Here is a 19,352-nt window from a genome sequence, read left to right as displayed (position 1 = left end):
CTTTCTACTTCGTCCCCATTGATGTAGACAGGGACGTGTTCTCCTTTACACTTCCTGAAGTCGATGACAATCTCCTTCGTTTTGTTGACATTGAGGGCGAGATTATTGTTGCCGCACCAGTTCACCAGGTTCTCTATCTCATTCCTATACTCTGTCTCATCATTGTTTGAGATCTGACCCACTACAGTGGTGTCGTCAGCAAACTTGAAAATTGAATTGTCACCCTTTGCTGCATTTACGCTCTGGAGAAGGGGGACAGAGCTTGGTTTGAGAGTGAGTAATGGTCAAATATCTAATTGTGAGGATGGCGCTTGGCCAGCCTGAAGAGTTTAATGTTGCTTTTGAAATTACTATCGTGAAAGGGAATGCATTTGTGAAATTTCCATGGCTAACAATTGTTTTAAAGTGTTCTCTCTGAAGCTTGAATAGCGTGATTTTAAAAAAAAATTCAGGAGAATGCTGGAGTTTGATTGTTGCATGTAAAATAAAAATCATTGATAACAAATTGGAAGAAATTATTATTCTGGGATGTGATGGTGAAAGTTTTAATTTCATTCAGTATCTGACCTTAATTGGACATAATTTTCTTCAGTCAAATTAGTAACCAATGTTTGCCAATGCTCTCCTTTCAGAATATCACAAAGCGTGTGCCATGCTTTAAAATTTTAAGCTGAGTTCGGAATAGCTTTTTTTTTTGGCATTGCATTTACACATGTTTCAGACAAGGTTTGTTAAGCTGATTACGATGCATCAGCAGCAGCAATTTTTGTTGCTACTTGCGTGCGTACTATTATTTGTTTATTCCAGATGATTTCTCACAAATGTATAGTTTGCTAATTTTTTTTGTGAAGAGATTAAGTCACTAAATGACTCAGTCAAGAAGGTTGTAAGCAGCACGATAAATGAAGGGATTCTAAGCTTATGGATGAAAGGCGTGCAGATATAACAAAGAAGCATAAAATCCCTACAGTGCAGAAAGAGGCCATTCAGCCCATTGAGTCTGCACTGTGTCTGATAGAGCATCCCACCCAGGCCCTCCCTTCTGCCCGATCCCCATAACCGTGCACTTAGCGGGGGCAATTTAGCATGGCAATCTACTTAACCTGCACATCTTTAAACTGTGCCCAATATAATAGGTAGTTTGCTGCATGCAAAAAATAGTTGGTTTGGTGAGGTGCTGTCACATTCGATTACACAAATACTTCTAGTACTCTGTGGAATTTTTAAAATACGTTTGATTTCTGCAGCAAGATTCTCCAGGTGATGACAATGTAAACCACCATATTCTGTATCATCTGTTTATACGGATCCTTCCCAGTATTGTGAAAACTGCCAACTGCAAACAGTTACATTATCAGTTGCCATGCATGAGAACAGTGCATGTGGCTTTTATTTAGCTGAATACTGAAAGCTGCAGTCAGATAAAATGCTGGGGCAAGAAAGACAATTGCACAACAGCTGGTTTAATGGATAACTGCTTTGTCCAGTATTTGACTGGCTGTGCCATCCAGGATAATTCAAACTTTGCTCCGTGCTGAGTTAGGTGATGCATTCAGGATGGTGTTGGTAGGAGGAGGGAGATCAGCCAGCATTGTTACCTTGATAGTTAATCAGTGATGCCTTCTGAAATGCAGACCCATTGACATAAAGCTTCTACGGTAAGAAATGTCAATTCCTTCAGTAGAGGAGTAGGAAAGCTGTGATTGAAATAGTCCACTGTATTGTGAGTGGTGCGACTATTTCATCCTTTTGTAGTATCAATTTTCATTATTGTTTTTAAGTAACTTTTACAGATATAATGGGTGTGTGAATTTACCCATGCAACATAATTATTAGAAGCCATTTTATAATGATCAAACCTTGAAAGATCTGTATGATCTCTGCTGAACAATGTTATTCCTACCTCTGCTGTTTTTGAATCAAATTTAGTGGCACTTTCACTTCATATCCTGACTGTATTCTTTTCTAGTTTGATCGAGTGAGGGTGATCTACAAATATGCACTTGACAGAATTGCCAAACAGAAGGCTCAAGAGCTCTTCAAAAACTACACGGTGTTTGAGAAAAAGTTTGGGGACAGAAGAGGCATTGAAGATGTTATTGTCAGCAAAAGGCGCTTTCAGTACGAAGAGGAAGTCAAGGTAAGATTTATCTTTCTCGATCTGTTTTGCCAAAATAATACACGTGCCTTTCCAAAATTGAAAACAGTAAAAATGTTGGCAACATAACAGGTTAGGCAGCATCTAAAATGGGACAAGACAATTAAATGTTTAGGTATGGACCAAGCCTCTGAACCATTTACCCGAAACATCTGTCCTGTGTACAGATACTGCCTTTATTTCAAGGCTTCCGGCTAATTTTTTTCTGTTGTTGCCTTTTTTATAAATAAAATTATTAATGGGAGTTGCTGAACTATATCTAAAGTGTTAGTTTTCTCAGCACTCATCATGTTTACTCGTGGCAAAACAGCTGCAATAAACCTAATTTTACATTTGTGGAGTGTCAAATTTGTCGAAGATTAAAAATTTAATGAATTTTTAAAATGTATATTTTTAAAAGGTTATGGCATTTCAGCTTTCACCGAATTCCCGTGTTTATATCCAAATCTTTATTTAGCTTTCTACAAAACTATAAGAAGTGAATAATAAAAATCCACCTACAGCTCCCTGGCCAGGATTTTATGTCTGTGGCATAGTGTATCTCCCATCGGCAGAGGCAGCGAGTCACTTAACTCTCCATTTAGTTTGACAGGACTCTAATATCCTGACGGGTGGGAGAGGCTGTAAGATCCTGTTCCCTGTTTTCATGTCTGTGAGAATGCTTTGCTGTGACCAGCTGCTTAATCTGCTTTATATCAGTGTTGCTGGTCAGCAGAGATCCTCTCTAGCTGGTGCCAGACTGAAATGAACTTTGGGAAAGATGAAATCCATGCTTCAAAGATTTTCTTCAGGATCAGCTGTGAGCACCGTCAGTTTGGAGATGATCACAAAACCCTGGGGGTCAATAAATCTTCATAGCTCCATGTATCAATGCAGTGTATTAGAAATAAAGCAATGAATCGTGCAAAGTGTTTGATAGCGAGACAGCCTTTCTCCTAAAAATGAAGAGCAAAATCAAAGTTCTGATATAGTTATGTTTTTGGAACATGTGAACGTGACAGTGTTGACTAAAGTGCAGCTTAAAATGTCCTCTATTATTTGGTTTGAGTTTGTTAACAATCCTAGTGTCAATACATTGATTTACATGTGGGGCATTCTAGACATGTAACTATTCAAGAGTCAATCCCGTGTCATAGAATCCCTTTAGTGCCACTAAATTTGATTCAAAAACAGTGCAGAAGGAGGCCATTCAGCCCTTCTAGTCTGCACTGACCACAATCCCACCCAGGCCCTATTCTCGTAACCCCACATATTTACCCTGCTAATCCCCCTGACACTAGGGTTAATTTAGCATGGCCAATCAACCTAACCCGCACATTTTTGGACTGCGGGAGGAAACCAGAGCACCCGGAGGAAACCCAGGCAGACACGGGGAGAATGTACAAACTCCACATAGACAGTGACCCGAGTCCGGAATTGAACCCAGATCCCTGGCGCTGTGAGGCAGCAGTGCTAACCACTGTGCCGCCCTTCAGCCAATCTTGCTGCACTGTGAAGTTGAAGAAACTCCAATGCATGTAAAATGCTCCAACTCAGTCACCGATTGTCTGTATTAACTGTTCTCCAGGAGGTGTCTTCTGTAAAATATAGTTCTAGCAGCAGGCGGAACATGATATCAGTTAAAGCTTCTGTGATGACATATGGTCTGATACATTGCATGGACAAGAAACTAAACAGTTGTATGGAAGGGCAAAGACATAATGGCTTTGGCAGAATAAGATGGCTGACAAGTGTGTGTGGGGTGGGTTAGGTGGTGTAGAGAATCCTTTATATCAGTGCCAGAAATCATGTATGCGATACTGTCCCAGATTTTGCACTAATGCATTTTAAAATGTAATTCTCTTCTTAAGGTTTCATCCGTTTTACGTATATAGTTTTTTTGCAGTACAGTGCTATGGATTGTCAAGTTCCTCTGAAGCAGTCAGTGTCTTAATACAAATAACCTTTCTCTAATAGCCATTTTATTGATTTTTCTATTCACATTATGCTATACAGCCAATATAGTGGATGCCCTTTCTACAAAACTCTGCCGCTGTCATGTCTGCCTACTAGCATGAGTAGACTTGTGATCGCACTCAATAACTCACTGCACCATGGCAGCTGAGATCAAGAAATCTTATTGTGCTCGGAGGCTGTCAGCGTGCTGGCTCTTGAACATTTTTTCTTCTGAAATGTGGCCAGTTTAATGGCGGGGGCAGGGTGGGGGGAGGGTGGGAACAGGAAAAAATCTAGCTTGCATCCAAAGGATAGGAATGATGCACAGTTAATGGCACAGCTAATCATGTTTATGTGGACAGTATGTGAGGGGAACCAAAAGTGCTCTTCAGAATGAAAATAAAAATTGGTATCGTGATAAGTTTATATTGAGTTCCACATCAAAGTAATTTAAATACTTTAAGATCGTATATATTTCTGACAGGCTAATCCACATAATTATGATGCCTGGTTTGACTACCTGCGACTAGTTGAAAGCGACGGAGATCCTGATTCTGTACATGAAGTGTATGAGCGCGCAATAGCCAACGTACCACCCATTCAGGAAAAGCGGCATTGGAGGAGATACATTTACTTATGGATCAACTACGCTTTGTTTGAAGAACTGGAGGCAAAGGTACAGCTAAGACTATTCAATATGGGGGCAAATCATTTTATGTGCGGGTACATTACAGCTGCATTTCCCCACTCGTTTTCCTGTGATCTGGTCTCCAGAGACTACAAGGCTTCTGTAGATGTCAATGTGTCAATGTTCCTCAGGGTAGTGGCCTAGCCCCAACAATCTTCAGCTGCTTAATCTTCCATAATAAATGAGGACATTTTCTGATGATTGCACAAGTTGATCACCATTATACAACTAAACCTGGACAATATCCAGGCTTGGGCTGGCAAGTAACAAGTAATGATTTGATTTATTATTGTTATATGTATTAGTGTACAGTGAAAAGTTTTGTTTCTTGCGTGCTATACAGACAAAGCATACCGTACATAGAGAAGGAAAGGAGAGAGAGTGCAGAATGTAACAGTCATAGCTAGGGTGTAGAGAAAGATCAACTTAATACGAGGTAGGTCATTCAAAACACTGATGGCAGCAGGGAAGAAGCTGTTCTTGAGTCGGTTGGTATGTGTCTTCAGACTTTTGTATCTTTCTCCCGATGGAAGAAGATGGAAAAGTATGTCCAGGGTTCATGGGGTCCTTGATTATGCTCGCTGTTTTTCCAAGGCAACGGGAAGTGTAGACAGAGTCAGTGGATGAGAGGCTGGTTTGCGTGATGGACTGGGCTTCGTTCACGACCCTTTGTAGTTTTTTGCGGTCCTGGACAGAGCAGGAGACATACCAAGGTGTGATACAACCAGTAAGAATGCTTTCTATGGTGCATCTGTAAAGGTTGGTGAGAGTCGTAGCGGGCATGCCAAAGTTCCTTGGCCTCCTGAGAAACTCCACACAAGTGCCAAGCAGTGACCATCTCCAGCAAGAGATCTGGCCATTTCTCTTTGACATTCAATCACTGCATTCCCCACTATCAAGATCCTGGGGGTTACCTTTGACCAGAAACTGAACTAGCCATAGGGCTGGAAATCCTGGGGTGAGTAACTCACCTCATGACTCCCCAAAGCCTGTACACAATCTATAAGGCACAAGTCAGGCCTGTGATGGAATACTCTTCCCTTGTCTCGAGAAGTCCAGCTCCAATGACAATCAGAAGTTTGACCCCATCCAGTGCAAAGCAGCCTGCTTGATTGGCACTCTATCCACAAACGTTTACTCCCTCCATCAGTGATGCACAGTGTCAGCAGTGTGTACCATCTACAAGATACACTACAGGAATTCACCAATGCTCCTTAGACAACACTGTCCAAACCTGCGACCACTACCATTTAGAAAGACAAGGGCAGCAGACACACTACCACCTGGAAGTTCCCCACTCCAAGCCATTCACCATCCTGACTTAGAGACATATCACCATTTCTTCAATTTGTCAAAATCCTGGAACTCACTCCCTAACAGCACGGTGGGTGTACCTACAATACATGGACTTCGACGGTTGAAGAAGGCAGTTTTTCCAACTTTCTTTTTCTCTTAAAGGCAATCTGATAAGCTGCAATAATGAAATTTGTAACGTTGGCTGCCTTGTAATATGGTGTCGCTCTCCATATTGTGATAACTGAAGGACTACTTTAGAGCAAAGTTTTAAATACTGCATGATTTCTGTCAAAAAAGATCTTGGGGAGGTGAAATTGGCAGCACAAAACAAACTCAATGGATCAGCAGCTGATCTCCTCCAGGACTAATTGTCTTTCTAACTAAGTTCATAGAATAATAGTTCACACTCTTTTTCTGGGGGGTGACTTCTTTTCCTATCTATTGCTTCTACTTGGTTTGACATTAAAAATCTTGGCAATATTTTCCAAGTCAATGGAAATTTAAAAAATGGCCCACTGCTTGCTACAAAATCATTATCTGCTGCTGGCCTAGATCAGTTTCGCACTCTGGGCGGGATTTTATGGCCTTGCTCATCCCAAAACCATAAAATCCCATCTGAGGTCAACAGACCTTACCTCGCCCGCTCCAATTCCTGCGGCGGGCAAGGCGGTAAAATTCCAGCCTCTGTCTCACCAGTTGACTTGGAAAGATTTTCGAGGTAAAATTAAGTTCTAATTTCTCAGAAATCTTACAGCACAGAAAGAGGCCATTCAACCCATTGTGTCTGCACCAGCTCTCCGAAAGAGCAGTTCACCTAGAGCCATTCCCTCACCTTCTGCACATTCCTCCTTTTCAGGTAACACTGATTCCCTTTTGAATGCCTCGATTGAACCTGCCTCCACCGCACACTCGGGTAATGCATTCCAGACAATGGGCTATGCATGGAAACATAGGAACAGGAGTAGGCCATTTAAGACTTGTTCTGCCATTGATCCAGTCATAAATGATCTGCAACTTAATTCCATAAATCTGCCTTAATACCTTTGCTAACAAAAATATATCATTCTCAGTTTCCAAATTCACAATTGGTCTAGACTCAGATGCCCTTTGTGGAATAAATCATTTTTTGTACTTCTAGCATTTGTGAAAATATTTTCCATAACTTCAGTATTTCTTCCTGAACAGGATCCAGAGAAGACTAGGCAAGTGTATCAAGCATGCTTGGAACTCGTCCCTCATAAGAAGGTATAACTGTGCAGTCCTGAACTGATGATAGTAATTCTGTGGCCTTGCTTAAATTGGACCTAAATGAGTTTTGACGTATGATATCCACACAGTTGATTTCCTCCTTATACCCAGTAGTCATTGCAGACTTAAGGTAACCCTTTACATTGCCTTGCCACTGAAACCCTACAGGCCTGGAGATTTTTCTCCAGAAATTACTTGGTGTTAGTGTTGGCCCTGTGTATCATTCTTGTCTGAGTCAGTAGGTCAGTCTCCAGGATGTCAGCACGTAATCCAGGCTGAGACCTCTGTGCAGTATCAGGAGGGTGCTGCATGTAGGATCTGCCCTCTTGTGAATCAGAGGTTAAATCAAGGCTATAAGGCCCCTCCCGCCCCCAAACAGCTCTCAGCTGGATGTAAAAAATTCCATGGCACTATTCAAAGCAGAGAAGGGGCGTTCACCCAGTGCCCTGGCCATTGTTTAGCTTTCAAAGTTATTGTTGTTCATGGGATCCTTCTTTGTACAAGTTGATTGCCACATTTCTCTACAAGAGTGACTGCATCAATACTTCAATTATTCTAAGTTGCACACCCAAGATCTTGAATAAGAACATAAGAAATAGGAGCAGGACTGGCCATCTAGCCCCTCGAGCCTGCCCCGCCATTCAATAAGATCATGGCTGATCTGAAGTGGATCAGTTCCACTTACCCGCCTGATCCCTATAACCCCCTAATTCCCTTACCGATCAGGAATCCATCTATCCCTGATTTAAACATATTCAACGTGGTAGCCTCCACCACTTCAGTGGGCAGAGAATTCCAGAGATTCACCACCCTCTGAGAGAAGAAGTTCCTCCTCAACTCTGTCCTAAACTTACCCCCCTTTATTTTGAGGCTGTGCCCTCTAGTTCTAGTTTCCTTTCTAAGTGGAAAGAATCTCTCCATCTCTACCCTATCCATGGCATTATGAAAATGCAAGTTTGTTCTTTCTTTGCTCTGTACCTGGTTTTATCATAGAATCCCTATAGTGCAGAAGAAGGCCATTTGGTTCATTGAGACCACAATCCCAACCAGGCCCTGTAACCCCACAGATTTACCCTGCTAATACCTTTGAAACTAAGGGGCAAGTTTGCATGCCAATCAACCTAACCCACACATCTTTGGAGGCATTTACTGCAAGTAGTGTCAGATTTACTCTGAAATAAAATATTTCAGATTTATTTAGGTCTGAGGTTTAAAAAAGGCCTTTCAAATTTGCAACTGGCAATGCAGTCTTTGAAAGTTGCACAGCATCCATAAATATTTGGTATTTCTCATCTTTTTATTCTTACTGTTCTCCCTTTGGATAGAGCTGACAAAATAAAAGTTCTTGTTTTACATGAAGATTATTCAATATTGATCTCAAGTAATGGAGGAAGCTTTAGTGAAGCAAAAATAATGGGAAGATTATTTAATTCTGAAATAATTGTAACCAGAACTATTCTGCTAAATTTGTTCAGTGCAGATTAGTCATTAGTCAAAGGTGGTGAATGTTGTTACACAATAGGCTCCAGATCCAGAATGATTGTCTCTCACTCCAATGTAATTTAGAGTAACTTGAAATACTCTTTTAGTATAGACTCTCACGTTCCGATCTTAACATCTTATGTTTTTAGTTCACATTTGCTAAATTGTGGCTGCTGTACGCACAGTTTGAAGTTCGACAGAAGAACCTGTCACTGGCCAGGAGGGCTTTGGTAAGCGACTCTCACCTTCATTCATTTTTACTTAATGAAATATATCTTTATTAGCTTATGGTTAATGTAGACTCCCAGAACTTACATGTTTGTTTTTGTTGCTGCATTGTGCTCTTTTTATGAACCACTGTTTATCACAGGGCAGGTCTTAACAAATATGTGACCGCTAACAGCAGAAGCCAGGTGCCAAGGCAATTGATTGACTTTTTTTTTTCAAATGTATTACTTGATATCATTAAATTAGTCCTTTGCTGTTCTGAAGACGTGAATTCCTTTGTGAGGTACCGGACGCCCTCTAACACAATATGAGTGTCAATAGGCTGTTCACCAGAGGGGGTATCAAACCTGCATCTGATTCTGCTTAATATCTGATTCTTGCTTAATATCCACACATCTGTGCACACTTACAGCAGGTGCTAAGGGATGGCAAATAGAGGAAGTAATACTGGTTAATTTTCCTGACCCCTATGTGAGGACAATGAGGTTAATTCCAGCAGCATTACTACTGCCCTGACTGGGATCAGCTTAACTCAGTACAGATGGAAATTGAACCTGTGAGGTTATTGCCCGGCCCGGCTATGCTATAAATGGACTAAACTGATGAGTCGCTGGTGAACAGGATCAAAGGATATGGGGGGAAGGTGGGATCAGGCTATTGAGTTGGATGATCATAATGAATCGCAGAGTCGGCTCGAAGGACCGAATGACCACCTCCTATTTTTTATGTTTCTATGAAGCAAAGTACAACATTTTACCATTATCAAATATCATCTTTTTTTCCCTCTGCATCAGAATGTAGAAATTAAAAAGAAGAGGTTACTAAAATGGAAAAGGGTGCATTTAAGTAAAAGCACTTCGCACCTTCCCAGTTTCCTCTGGCTGTTAAAAGAAAATTATTAGGGCGGCATGGTGGCTAACACTGCTGTCTCCTAGCACCAGGGACCCAGGTTCAATTCCAGCCTTGGGTGACTGTCCATGTCGAGTTTGCACATGCTCCCTGTGTCCCCACACTCCAAAGATGTGCAGGTTAGGTTGATTGGCCAGGCTAAATTGCCCCTCAGTGTCAGGGGGATTAGCAGGATAAATACATGGGGTTACGTGGATAGGGCCTGGGTGGGATTGGTGTTGTTGCTGTCTGAATGGACTGAATGGCCTCCTTCTGCACAGTAGGGATTCTAAGTTTCTACGATTCTTTATTTTAATTCCAGTATTGCCACCAGATGATTGGAAAAGTGCTGACATTGGAATCCTCTTAGATCAAACATTAGTTCAATTGGACGACATCCCTGTTTAAACAAAAGCAAAAACAGAAAATGGTGGGAATGCACAGTAGGTCAGTTAGTATCTAAAGAGAAAACAGATGGGGAACACTTCACACTTAACCCTTCACTAAAAGCTTTGGTATTTTCTCTTTCTGGGTGTTAATTGACGGTATTTTTTTTAGACTTCCAAAGTTTGTGGAATTGTTTGTTTTTCCTTTTCGTGTCAAATGAGAATGTGTATCCCTCCCATTTCTGAAGGCTGTTATAAAATGGTCTATCTTCCCCAACGTGCCAGATGATGCTGGACTGAGAGGCCTGCCTTTATTGTTATAAACAGCCTGCCAACTGAAACAGATTTCTTATTTTGAATCTAGAAAAACTACATTAATGCACAATTATTTAGGTTAGAATTTTTCTTCTTGTGCACTTTCAGGGCACTGGCATCGGAAAATGTCCAAAGAACAAGCTGTTCAAAGGGTACATTGAACTAGAGCTCCAGCTTCGTGAGTTTGACCGGTGTAGGAAACTCTACGAGAAATACCTGGAGTTTTCTCCAGAGAACTGCACTACCTGGATTAAGTTTGCCGAGTTGGAGACCATCCTTGGTGATGTTGAACGTGCGCGTGCCATCTACGAACTGGCAATTGGCCAACCTAGACTAGATATGCCGGAGGTAAGATATCTAGTCAGTCCTCCAGTGTCATTCAAAAGTTTCGCAAGCACGATTGCATGCATTGTGCAACACATTTGGTAACAAGTCCATTACTTGCAACACCAAACAGTTGACTTTAAGGGATTAAAGATGACATTAATTTAGGAATCAGATGGTTGCTCAACACTTAGAATAAACAGCGATCAGCTTTAGGATATGTGGTGACAGCTGCATTACTCTAGCTAATCCTTGTATCACTTCTTTGAAGTGGAGTGGGAGAAATTGCATTCTGTGTTTTTAACCGAGGCCGGAATTGAACCCAGTTCCCTGGCGCTGTGAGGCAGCAGTGCTAACCACTGTGCCACCGTCCCGATTTTAAACAAACAATACATTGAACATTCCCACTTCAGCTAGCTCCAAGCATGTTGATTATATCTCATTTCATGACTTTTCAAATCATAGCAATTGCACCATAATAGGAGAACATTCAGCCCATTGACCTGGTGCTAGCTCCTGAACTGGAGGTGTCTGCAAAGCAACTTGTGTTTGTATAGTCTGTTTAACATAAGGAATCATCCTGAAATGATTACCCTGCGCCAGGGACCCGGGTTCGATTCCCGGCTTGTCTGTGTGGAGTTTGCACGTTCTCCCCGTGTCTGCGTGGATTTCTTCTGGGTCTTCTGGTTTCCTCCCACAGTCCAAAGATGTGCAGGTTAGGCTGATTGGCCGTGCTAAATTGACCCTTAGTGTCAGGGAAATTAGCAGTGTAAATACATGGGGTTATGGGGATAGGGCCTGGATGGGATTGTGGTCGGTGCAGACTTGATGGGCCAAATGGCCTCCTGCTCTGTAGGGATTCTATGATTCTAAGATACTTTCCAGGAGCGGTATAGATAACATTTTTAACAAATAAGCCATTATTAGGCCAGACGACCAAAAGCTTGTCAAGCACGTTCCTTCTTGAAGAGGGAAGCGGGGCAGAGAGGGAAAGAGAAGGAATTTCAGCTATTAAAATCTGGGCAGCTGAGGACACAGCTGCTAGTCATGGATTGACTAAAATCAAGAATGCTTTTGAGGCCAGAATTGGTGGAACATAGATCTGGGGGCGGGTGGCTTTTGGGCAGGAGATTAGAAATAGGACGGAGCGGGGTCATGGGATGACTTGGAAACAAAGATGAGAATTTTAAGTTCGAGGCTTTGTTTGACTGGCAGCCAGTGCATATCAGCAAGCACAGGGATGATAATGAAGCAGGACTTTGTGCGAGTTAGGCCATGAACAGCAAGTTTTGAATGACCTCAGGTTTATGGAGGGTAGAATGTGGGAGACAGAGCAAGAGGGCATTAGAATAATCGATCCTGGAGGTAACAATGGCATGGATGAGGGTTTCTGCAGCAGGTAAGCTAAAACCAGGACAAAATTGAACAATGTTCTGGAGGCGGAAATAGGCAGTGTTAGTAATGATGCAGCTGTGTGGTAGGAACCTCAGTTCAGGATCAGATATAATGCTGAGGTTGTGAACAGTCTGATTTAGCCTCAGATGGTTAGGATAGCGAGCAGGGTGGAGGGAACTGAGATATGTGACAGGGATTTAATCCAAGGAAATTTCTGCTCTACCAATATTGGATGTTATAACAAGTAGTCTAGTTCCATTTTGCTCTTTTTGTTATATGTATTTCTTTTGAGATACAAATCTGGTTTAAATTCGTAGATTTATTGATTTTTTTTTTATAGCACAAAAGGAGGCCATTCGGCCCATTATGTCCATGCCGCTCATAAAGATCTGACTACCCTAATCACATTTTCCAGCGCTTGGCCCATAGTCCTGGAGGTTATGGCAGCACAAGTGAATGTCTAAATATTACTTTAATGTTACGAGAGTCTCTGACTCGACCACCTTATCAGGCAGTGAATTTCAGACTCCCACCACCCTCTGGGTGAAAAGGTTTCTCCTCAGCTCCCCTCATAGCCTTCTACCTCTTTGCTTAAATCTATGCCTCCTGTTTATTGACCCCTCTATTGATGGACACAGTGCCTTCCTATTCACCCTATCCATGCCCCTCATAATCTTATCCGCCTCTATCAGCTCCCCTCTCAACCTTTGCTGCTCCAAGGAAAACAGTCCTTGTCTTTTCAATCTTCCCTCATTGCTCAGACCCTCCAAGCCAGGCAGCATCCTGGTAAATCTCTGCACCCTCAACATCAGTAACACTTATGGTAAAGCATTACATATTCTAATTAACATCTCAAAGTCTTCCAACTTCCCCATAATCTTCTATCGTTACTCTTATGCCTCCTATTTCTAATTTTTTGATCAAGGGAACCCAAATTTCTGTATTTACTCTCCCTTGCACAATCTTGAAAAGCTTTATTAATCTCCCAAATATACTCTGTTTCAGAGGGAAAACATCCCAGTCTTTAATTATATCTTTAAAACAAAGAGCTTTCATTTATGGTGTTATTTTGGTGAATTTTTACTGTACTTTTTCCATGGCTCTTTAAAATTCTCCCAATAATAGCATATTCAGATCTGTGCACAATATTCCAACTGTGGCCAATGTCTAATACACATTTAATATCCTCCTAGTGATTTTATATCCAGTCCCCAGAGTCCCATTTCCCTTACTGTATCTGTGCCACCAGACCTTTGCTCTATGGGCAATAATTCCTTTCATTCTTGTTCTCAAAATGTAGTAATTTCAGATTGTTCTATATTTAACAATCAAGCAGCAACCCACTTCGGTAATGCAGCTATCTCTCTGGAATCATCTGTTCACTCTGGCCTTGCTTGGCTCTCATGATAACCTTAAACCCAAGATAAATACAGCCAGCTGCTGTCCTTTATACTTAGCGCTTTTAAAAATTCATTCATGGGACATGGGCGTCGCTGGCTGACCAGCATTTGTTGCCCATCCCTAGTTGCCCTTGAGAAGGTGGTGGTGAGCCGCTTCTTGAACCGCAGCAGTTCACGTGGTGTAGGTACACCCACAATGCTGTTCGGAATGGGTTCCAGAATTTTGACCCAGCAACAGTGAAGGAATGGCAATATATTTCCAAGTCAGCATGGTGAGTGACTTGGACAGAAAATTCCAGGTGGTGGTGTTCCCATGTGTCTGTAGCTCTTGTCCATCTAGGTGGTAGTTGTGGGTTTGGAAGGCGTTGTCTGAGGAACCTTGGTGAGTTCCTGCAGTGCATCTTGTGGACACTGGTACACACTGCTGCCATGATGCACTGATGGTGGAGGGAGTGAATGTTTGTGGATGGGGTGCCGATCAAGTGGGCTGGTTTGTCCTGGATGGGGTAAAGGTTTCTGAGTGTTGCTGGAGCTGTACTCATGCAGTCAAGTAAAGAGTATTCCTGACATGTGCTTTTAGATGATAGACAGATTATAGGGAGTCGGGGGGTGTATTATTTGCTGCACGATTCCTAACCTGTGACCTGCTCTTGTAATCACAGTATTTATCTGGCTATTCCAGCTCAGTTCTGGTCAATGGTAACCCCCAGGATGTTGGTAGTGGGGCATTCAATGAAGCTGTTGAATGTCATGGGGAAATGGTTAGATTCTCTCTTTTTGGAGATGGTCATTGCCTGGCACTTGTGTGATCCTGCCATAAAACTAATAGAAAATAGAATTAAAATGTTATTTTTGTGCTGTGATTGCTAACTTAGTCCTTTAAATAGGGCTAAGTTAATTTGTGGCATAATTTAACTGCTGAAATGACTAGCACTAATCTAAAAATATGGGTTTCAGAAATGGCATATTTGTATTAGAGCTGATTATTCCAGAGTACGTTTATATTGGTTTTTAAAAAGCAAATAACATACTATTTCTGTAGGATGGTGAGCATGCCAGTTCATTTTTTTGATTTTGTATTTCTTTACCAAAAATCTAATAATTTTGTATAGTAGCAACCAAAAGTGCTGAGGGCAAACTTTTTCTTACAAAAGGAAAAGTTCTGTGACTGAGTTACTGGAGGCAATTCTTCCATTATAAAAGTCAGGATTGTGGTATTTAAGTTTTTTTTTCGCAAAAGGCAATGAATGAATGGGGAAAAAATAATAAGGATTGATTTGTGAGTCATGCAAAACATTGAGTATCTTAATAAAAACCCCAGTTCTGTTACCTCATCAATTTTACTTCAGAGTGTTACTCCCAAAGATATTACACTGATTTTGAGGGGTATGATCTCCTTTCATTTTGGATGCAGGGCAATGGAGCATCGTGTCTATACTTTGACAAAATGGTGCAAAACACAGAAATAAATTCTAATATGCTCGAACATTGTTTTAGGAGTCACTAACAGCCTTCAGAAAGCAAACTCAAGTATAACTCGGGATACAGGACTGAGAAGATCTGTAGATCTTGCCTCAGGGCTAAGCAATTTAGCAGGCTTCTCTTGAGCCAGTTCAATCCTTGTCTTGCTTTGGGCTCTAAGAATGCCAGATACATTGAAAGCCCATCATTTTGGAGGTCCCTCAATCTTGAATGTTATCAACTTCCAGAAGTTTTACATTTTAAAAGAAAAAGTTGAGTCATTTTGTTAACTGTGATGCTTTTCAGGTTCTCTGGAAGTCCTACATAGACTTTGAAATTGAACAGGAAGAATATGAAAGAACAAGAAACCTATACAGACGCTTACTTCAACGTACTCAGCATGTCAAGGTGCGCTACTTATGCATAGAGACATTATACTTATCTAGAGTTGTGACATACTTTATAAGAACATAGACCATACAGCTCCTAGAACTGACTCTGCCATTCACTAAGGTCTCGGCTGATTTTAGACTTCAACTCCACTTTTCCATCTGATCCCCATATCCCTTGATTACATTAGATTCCAAGAATCCATTGATCTCCGTCTTGTATATGCCCAACGATTGACTATACACTGCCCTCAGTGGTAGAGAATGAATCTCTGAATGAAGATATATCTCTGCCTGGAATGGCTACCCACTATCCCGAGACTATTAGCCAAGTGAAATGGCCTCCCAGTGAGATCAGCTTTCATCCCTCTAAACACCAAGGAGTATAGGACATTTTTACTCAATCTCTTTTGATTGCAAAACCCCCTTATCCCAGGAATCAAACTGGTGAACCACTGTTGCACTCCCTCCAAGGTGATTGGGGTAACAAACTTTATAAATGCGAATTATGTTAACATTTTGTACAATGTAATTCCTATGTGTCAACTTCAGAATTTCTGAGTACATTAATTTTTGGCGATTAGAATTAATCAGAATGTCTCGGTGAATGTTTATAAAGTTAGGGGCACAGCAATAATTGGAACTCTCACTAATGTCAAATTAAAACCACCAAATATCTCAGTTTCTGACACAGGTGAATATTCGTAATTAAGTTTACTATTGAAGCTTCTATGAATTTGATTCTATCTCAACTCACTTGTAGGGTTACCACATTACTTTACAATTCTCTACTATCTGTTATTTTCTACATAGATACCTTTCCCACATTCACATTTCGGCATATGTCACCGTAGGACTGGAGGGAATGGAAGTAATGTTTCCCATCCTCTTGCACCTTTGGCAGGATAATGCATGTTTTATTTTTAATTTCTATAGGTATGGATTAGTTATGTTCAATTTGAGCTTTCTGTGGATGTGCCAGAACGCATATCCCGATGCCGACAGATCTATGAGGATGCCAACAGATCTTTACGGAACTGCGAGGAAAAGGAAGAACGGCTCATATTCTTGGAGTCCTGGAGAGACTTTGAGATAGAATTTGGCACAGAGTCTTCACAAGATAGGGTTCGGAAACTCATGCCAGAACGTGTCAAGAAGAGGAGAAAGCTTCAAGCAGAAGATGGGGTAAGGACGCTTTCCAAAGCATACATAAAGTTGCTTGTATTAATTAGTGATAAAGGAGTAGCTTTGAAATTTAAACTCATAGCTGATAAACTAATAGCCAACTATATCCTTGACTAGATCGGCTGAAGTATTGTAGAATTACAAGACTGATGAAAAATTAAACATTAGAATGAGACATTCTTTACTTCCAATAAAAAAAATAAATGCCCTTGAAATCTTACAGGCTGTTTACCTACCTTGTTTTGCAATTGGAATTTAACCAGTTCGGGTTGCAGGGAAGCTTAATGCTAGGGAAATTCACCTCTTTTTCAAGAAAAATGTAAAAGTTGGTTCACTACTTTGGACTCCTGGCTTTAGGATAACAAATTTGAAGTTTATTTATTGGTGTCACAGTTAGGATTACATTAACACTGCAATGAAGTTACTGTGAATATCTCCTAAAATTGTTGTGGTTTCGCCAAGTAACATTTTCCAATAATTTTCTCAACTTACAGACAGATGCTGGTTGGGAGGAGTATTACGATTACATCTTCCCAGAAGATGCTGCAAATCAGCCAAACCTCAAGCTGCTTGCTATGGCCAAGCTCTGGAAGAAGCAATTGTGTGATGAGAAAGAACCAGAAGATAACCCTGACAACGAGACAGATGAGAATGAGACTGAATCCTGATGACTGGACAATCTTTGCTGATGCCTTCCCCACTGTGTTGCTGTTATATTTCATTTTCCCACTTATTTCAGGACCTTTTCTAATTTTTTAATGCAGTATTTGAACAGCCAGAAAGAACTGTCTACAAAGTGCTTATTAAATAAGTTTTTGTACCCAAGGTTTGTTTTTCTGCAATTTCTTGTGCTATTGTAAAGATCTCTCCTACACTATCCTCAGTTGAGATCAGAATAAGTTACCAAGCTAAATACTTTGCTAAAGTTGATAACTAAGGCATTCTCTGTCAACCAGCTGATGACAGCCTGTGTCTCAAGATAAATAGTCCTGTTTAAAAATAAAATGATATTTTGCTTGTAAATGTTGATACAATATAGTGGACCATACAGATCATGGTAAGCTACAGCCCGGATGAAATTGATCAGTATTTATAATCACTATTGCAGGGACTTTTGCTGGAAAGTCTTTGGGTGATGTCTCTCAAACAACTCTGGCTCATTTGCTGCCACAACTGTCCTAAACCTGACTACTGATTCATCTGTACTTCAAACTTGACTGGCCACCATGCTAGGACTTGAACTCCTGTCTCAGGAACATAATGCCTAGACCTCTGAATTACTAGTCCAGTAGCATAACCATAATGCTGCCATTCCCATTTGGAATGAGAATGTCCCCAATCAATTAAATCTGGATGTTGGACTGCTTTGAAAAGTGACTAACGCTGTGAATCCTTACCCCATACTCGAAGCTTTAGTGAAAATCCCCTAGTCGCCACACTCCGGCACCTGTTCGGGTACACAGAGGGAGAATTTAGCATGGCCAATGCACCTAACCAGTATGTCTTTCGGACTGTGGGAGGAAACCGGAGCACCTGCAGGAAACCCACGCAGACATGGGAAGAACGTGCAGACTCCGCACAGGGAGTGACCCAAGCCGGGAATTGAACTCTAGTCCCTGGTGCTGTGAGGCAGCAGTGCTAACCACTGTGCCATCGTGCTGCTTTCACTTTTGCTGAATGGATCCCTATCCCAGACTGTGTAGGAAGCCTCAGAGCAGGAGCACCTTCTCCCTGATACAGAGAAGAGACAGTTAATGGCCACGTCAGCAATGTTCCAAGGTTCAGGTAAAACTGTTGAAAAGTTAAGGCACTAAGAGACCATTCAGCCCATCATGTCTGCACTGGTGAAAAACTAGCTGCCTATTCTAATCCCACCTTCCAGCACCTGGTCCAGAACCTTACAGGTTACAGCACTTCAGGTGCAGATCCAGGTACCTTTTAAATGAGGTGAGGGTTCAATTTCAGCCACTAATCCGGGCAGCGATTTCCAGATACCTACCACCCTCTGGAAAAAGGTTTGTATTAATTTCCCACCAGACATCTTAAAACTTCTGTCATTCTTACTTTCTTTATTCCAAGGGTACGCTAAGAAACAGCAAACTGTTGTGAAGGTGGGAGTATGCTGTGATCACATTGCCAGTCAATAGGGCCAGGAAACGTTATCAATCAGCAGAGTCATCATCCATTTTAGCAATGTTTCACAGTCTCCTTAAATCGTTATTTGTAACCATGTTATGTTGCAGAGTTCCTCTTTGGTTGTCCTTGTTCTCAAGGGAGAGAGTACACTGTTGGATGATAAATTCCACCTTCCTTTCTTTTCTCCAGCTCCAAGTAATTGTGACTGGCCTGGTGTACATCACCTTGGCAAATACTCCTTTCCCTTGGTGTTATGTTCAAATAAAAATTAGTCATACCCTAGTCAGAATCTGACTCTTCCGACTTTTCCATGTTTGAAGGGACAATATCATTAAAAGCATTTCACCAAGGCTCATGTCCCAAGTTGCTGCCAATTGCCAGATGCATCTGAAGGAAATAGGTGGCACGGTGGCGCAGTGATTAGCACTGCTGCCTCAC

General features: G+C 41.3%; 1 protein-coding gene across 1 annotated transcript in view; it reads left to right on the top strand.

The window, feature by feature from the left end:
• Nucleotides 1-18,123, top strand: part of crnkl1 (crooked neck pre-mRNA splicing factor 1) — a 30,079-nt gene extending 11,956 nt beyond the window's left edge. The window contains exons 7-14 of the mRNA XM_078230306.1: nucleotides 1,970-2,140; nucleotides 4,578-4,769; nucleotides 7,263-7,322; nucleotides 8,957-9,037; nucleotides 10,733-10,972; nucleotides 15,511-15,612; nucleotides 16,530-16,778; nucleotides 17,273-18,123. Of these exons, the coding sequence (XP_078086432.1) occupies nucleotides 1,970-2,140; nucleotides 4,578-4,769; nucleotides 7,263-7,322; nucleotides 8,957-9,037; nucleotides 10,733-10,972; nucleotides 15,511-15,612; nucleotides 16,530-16,778; nucleotides 17,273-17,446 (1,269 nt within the window). The 3' untranslated portion in view covers nucleotides 17,447-18,123. The remainder of the gene's footprint in view (nucleotides 1-1,969; nucleotides 2,141-4,577; nucleotides 4,770-7,262; nucleotides 7,323-8,956; nucleotides 9,038-10,732; nucleotides 10,973-15,510; nucleotides 15,613-16,529; nucleotides 16,779-17,272) is intronic.
• Nucleotides 18,124-19,352: the final 1,229 nt, after the last annotated feature.

Source organism: Mustelus asterias, chromosome 15 (genome assembly GCF_964213995.1).
Source record: "Mustelus asterias chromosome 15, sMusAst1.hap1.1, whole genome shotgun sequence".
Classification (NCBI taxonomy): Eukaryota; Metazoa; Chordata; class Chondrichthyes; order Carcharhiniformes; family Triakidae; genus Mustelus; species Mustelus asterias.
The sequence above is the reverse complement of the archived record's forward strand: the minus strand, read 5'-3'. Positions and strand labels throughout refer to the sequence as shown.